The sequence below is a fragment of the Teleopsis dalmanni genome, chromosome 1 (assembly GCF_002237135.1).
Source record: "Teleopsis dalmanni isolate 2A chromosome 1, ASM223713v2, whole genome shotgun sequence".
Lineage (NCBI taxonomy): Eukaryota > Metazoa > Arthropoda > Insecta > Diptera > Diopsidae > Teleopsis > Teleopsis dalmanni.
The window spans coordinates 231,847,201-231,851,628 of NC_051846.1; the positions used below are offsets into that span (position 1 = coordinate 231,847,201).

At 30.1% G+C, this 4,428-nt stretch overlaps 1 protein-coding gene across 2 annotated transcripts; it reads left to right on the forward strand.

The window, feature by feature from the left end:
* The first annotated feature begins 337 nt into the window (after nt 1–337).
* Nucleotides 338–3,215, forward strand: LOC119672629 (protein SMG9-like). 2 transcript variants are annotated; one of them, XM_038083730.1, is made up of 6 exons: nt 338–626; nt 698–867; nt 1,104–1,158; nt 1,216–1,587; nt 1,647–2,256; nt 2,312–3,215. In XM_038083730.1, the coding sequence occupies exons 3-6, from the start codon at nt 1,120–1,122 to the stop codon at nt 2,593–2,595; spliced, it is 1,305 nt and encodes a 434-aa protein (XP_037939658.1). In that variant the 5' UTR covers nt 338–626; nt 698–867; nt 1,104–1,119; the 3' UTR covers nt 2,596–3,215. The 2 variants fall into 2 exon arrangements, with proteins under 2 accessions (XP_037939658.1, XP_037939659.1); XM_038083731.1 differs by lacking the exon at nt 698–867.
* The last annotated feature ends 1,213 nt before the right edge of the window (nt 3,216–4,428 follow it).

Consider the following 4,428-nt stretch of genomic DNA (forward strand, 5'->3'; position numbering starts at 1 on the left):
TTAATGCAATCGTCCATCTACAATTTAATATTACGTGTTTTTGCTGGCTCGCAAGTATGGCAAAAAACAGCAACTTGCTGGCCTATGCTGGCTGAAATGTACGCAAAACAACAACACTATTTTCTCTATATATGCCAGTAGTTGTATAGTGGCTACACACTTCGGCCAGTAAAGAGAAAAGTGTTAGCAATGCAATAAGCGAACTATTCTGAACTTTTATTGTAAATTCCAACGAATATTGCAATCATATGTCAAAAAGCATATGTAAACAAAAATTCAAACAAAATTCAAAAATTTCATAAAATTGAAAATTGGGTAAAAAAAGTAAAATTTTTAGTGTTTTATTTTGAAATTTCTAACATTCTTACCATTCTTTTTAAATCTGTATTCATTTTCAATTTTATATTAACTATTTATTTTTATGCAAAATGTGATGTGCACGTATAAAAGATTTGCTATTTGCCAAAACATAACACTTGACAGATTGCAACAGTGATGTCAATGCCTTGCTTAACGAATATAGGCCAGCATACATTTATTGCCACACTTGCGAGCCACCGAAAACGTCTATTGATACTTCTATTTGGCAGCATTTCCATAGTTTTAACATCCAATATAGAATTCTGGTAGGAGAATATTTTATTTAATTTTATATAATAGAATATAAAAGATTTCTCCAATCTTATCTTGTTTTCAGCATTATCTATTATTATATAGACAAAAGTTATTCTTTGTAATCGTGCCAGTTTTACTGCATTTTTAACCTATGATGGAAAAGTGAAAAAATAATTTTAATATATATAAATGAATTTTCTTCGATATGGATTTGGAATAATTTTGGTCGAATTTTGTTTACTATATTCTAACGTAAGTGAAAAAGCACGGATATATAATTAATAAAATTCGCTTAGTAAGTTTAGCTTACTAAGTAAGCAGTGGAAACGTACTATAACACGTAAATTAGTCCAAAATGTACTCAAGATTGACCTAGCAAAAACCGCATAAGTTCTATGTTTGTTAAAAATACAACTCTGTTATACATTGTACAAAATTTATAACAAGCTCGAAATAACTAAAGATTTTTAATTTGATTTCTGTTCCAGATTCTCTTGGTTGGTTATGTCTGATAAACGAAGGCGGTATCGTAATAAAAATAAGGTATTTATAAATATTTATTGAATGACAAAAATAAAAATTTTTATAATTATAAAATAGAACGGCGACAGTCGTCTTAGAAATTCGGAAAATGAAATACAGCCAAAAATTTTGTTGAAGGCTAAATTAGAAAACTATGAAGCAGAAGTCGCTTCCAACATGGATGTTGCCTCACAAATACCACAAAAGACGATAATAGTAACGCGCACCGAGGCTAGTCAAAGTCCATTGTTTAATAGAACAAGCCCTAACATTACTAAAGAATTAAGCGATAGAGTTCAAACTATATTTAGTAAACCTGTTGAATCTTTGCCTCAGATGACTAGACCTACTACTGTTATTTCTTCAACTGGTCAAATTAATACCAATGTTAAAAAAATACTGATGTCTACAAATACAGATTTTTTAGTAATTGGTGTTATTGGCACACAGGTATTTAATAATATTTTTTTTTAAAAAAATACATAATGTTTACATGATTTTTTTCAAAGGGAGTTGGAAAGTCAACAGTAATGAATTTTTTGGCGAACGAAAATCCGGATTATGATTATTATAACAAAATGTTTGTAGAGGAGGATAATATTTTTCCGACAAAAGTCAAATCTAATAAATATTCTGGACGATGTCGTACTGAGTCAACCCATATGTTTATAACATCTGACCGAATGATATTAATTGATAGTCCACCTCTTATGTGCAACTCATATAAAAAAGATATGGTTTCAAACGAACTAGATGATTTGTGCCAAATAATAAGTTTTCTCTCTGTTTGTCACCTTGTTATTGTGGTGCAAGATAATTATTTAAATATAAATTTTCTAAGATTACTGCAATTTGCAGCGGAAATGAAACCAAAACAAGAAAATCCTCCATTTTTAAGTGACTACTTCCCAAATATAATGTTTTTTATAAATCGTGCAAACCGATTTGATTTTGCAATTAACCAAAAAAAGCGTGTCGATAACACTTTAAAACTATTTTTCAAAAAATCAAAAATGAGGGTTTATTTGGGACAGACAAGTAATCAACAACATCTGAAAAAAAGTCGAGCTTCTGAAGCGGATCATATTATAAATAGCTTTTTATTTCCAAACTTGAAAGGTAAATACATGTTCTAAGAATTTATAAAATTAATTTTAGTCTTGTATTATGTTAGGTTCGGAGGTTTCGACGTTTCATAACTCTTTGGTGGATATTGTAGAAAATTTTCGATCATTGGTAAACATGACACCTCGAAATAAAATGCAAACGGGAACAATGGAATTTACCGAGGAACTTTGGTTTGAAATGCTTTGTGTAATCACTCAAAAAAAACAACATGCTTCAATTAATGCTTATAACGATGTACATCGCAAGCACTTTGACTTCTGCAATCTGAATACATCAAATACAAGCAACGGCTCCTCAAATAATCAAATAAAAAACGAAGTTGAATCTTAAATTGTTATAGATTATTGCAATGCAATTAAGTTCCGTTTGGGAAATATGGAAATATGGAAATGATCAAACTTATTAATCAAATGAGTTAACATTTATATTAGATGTTGAAGCTGTATTTTAATTCCTTTTGAAATCGGACGATGATAATCGGATAATGAAAATAGCATAGATCATCTAATAAGTGGGCCATAAGCATTAACAAAGAGCTAATTAAGAATGGGTTATGTAAAGTATTAATTAATTTTGATATTTCCCATTCAGCAATTGGGATACTGGCAGTTTTTAGTATTTAATTGCACAAAGTGAATTTCGTCATTAAAGTAAAAAATTTAATTGCATCAATCAAATCATATATACACATGTTTTAAATCCGACCCATTCCCTACGTACTATATAAGACAGATGTAACAAAAATTTGTTTTTGACTTTAAACTAGTCCGCTAATTGAATAATTCAAACAATTAAATGATACTTCACTGTCGCAGCATTGCACAATTTTTTATTTCATTACTCGAAAGTGTAGATCACAACGTAACCCAATTTCTGAGTACTCTTTAATATCCTGAATATTTGGCACATTTGATGAACATATTATTGACTTGCATCCCTTAAATGACAAAGAAAGATATATATTATAATCAATATAGTTGTAAATATATTCTTTAGTTTACTAAAAAATACTTTTTAAAATACTTTTTAAAATACTTTTATTCCAGATTATTTTTTTTTGTAAGCATAGTTATTTCACGCTGTGTTTTCTTTTGTTGTGCCGATTCATTTTAGAGTTATTAAGTTTTACTTCCATGTTATATTTAAATAATTCTTGAATTTTCTTTTTGACATAAACAAATCTGTGTTACCAATTGAATAAACAATCACGTAACACCTAACAGTCTTATTACTTATTATTAGACCTAAAAACACTAGATAACTGGATTACAACAAAACCAATGAACTGAATCCTAACATGCATATCGCAGAGAAACATCTGTGGACTCAATTTTGTTAAATAGAAGCTTGGTTCTCTTAGATTGTAGAGAGTTAATTCGTATTTATACGAATGTTAACGTGATTAGTATATTCTCGGACAGTTTAAACAGGCCACTAGGGTTCAGGTAAAAGGACTTTGTAGTGTTTTCTAAACAAAAGTTTTCTAAGTTAGTGATGTCCATATTTTCACAGATTACCAATGCGAAGTGGCAGTTGCGAGCATTATTTGTCATTAGAGCGCGCAGGACCGAACAGGAAACGTTTATACTACTTTTTTCCTTTACGTTCATATTTATGGGATGAGCTGTGGTTTAAGCGAGTAATTCAACAACTTTTACTATCCTTAATAGTTAAATTATATTATCTTTGAAAATGTAAATATTGTCAAAAAATACATATTTTGTTTTCATTTAACATAATGATAATATAATAATTTATAAATTATTTGAAGGGACCTCTGAATAAGTAGCCAGGGTTTGTTTACTAGATATCACGGCGTATAAGTTAAATTAATCAGAGTGACCATTAGGAAAACAGGATGGCGGGTCTATAATTCCGTTTCAGTCTAGAGGAGTTTGTCATATTAGCAAGAGGTCTAGCCAGCGCATTTACATGGTTTGCAAAATTTGAAATATGTTTCTGCCTTATCCTCTCGAACTCGAGAGAGTTCACCAAGTTAAAGGTTTGTCAAGGTAAGTACCAAGGTACGTGACTATTTCTCTTTGCGGAAGTACAAATCCGTTGAAAGTGATAGTTGGTGAGGAGGATCTGTTAAGAGAGAATGGTAAATGATGATATTTTTGTCATTGACTTTAATTTGCCGTAGTGACAACCATCTTTCTA

Bases quoted from the DNA above. Each gene is read 5' to 3' on its own strand.
- LOC119672629 (XM_038083730.1), top strand. From the start codon at position 1,120: ATGTCTGATAAACGAAGGCGGTATCGTAATAAAAATAAG. The intron at 1,159-1,215 runs GTATTTATAAAT...ATTATAAAATAG, and splicing joins GGTATCGTAATAAAAATAAG to AACGGCGACAGTCGTCTTAG. The intron at 2,257-2,311 runs GTAAATACATGT...GTATTATGTTAG, and splicing joins TTTATTTCCAAACTTGAAAG to GTTCGGAGGTTTCGACGTTT.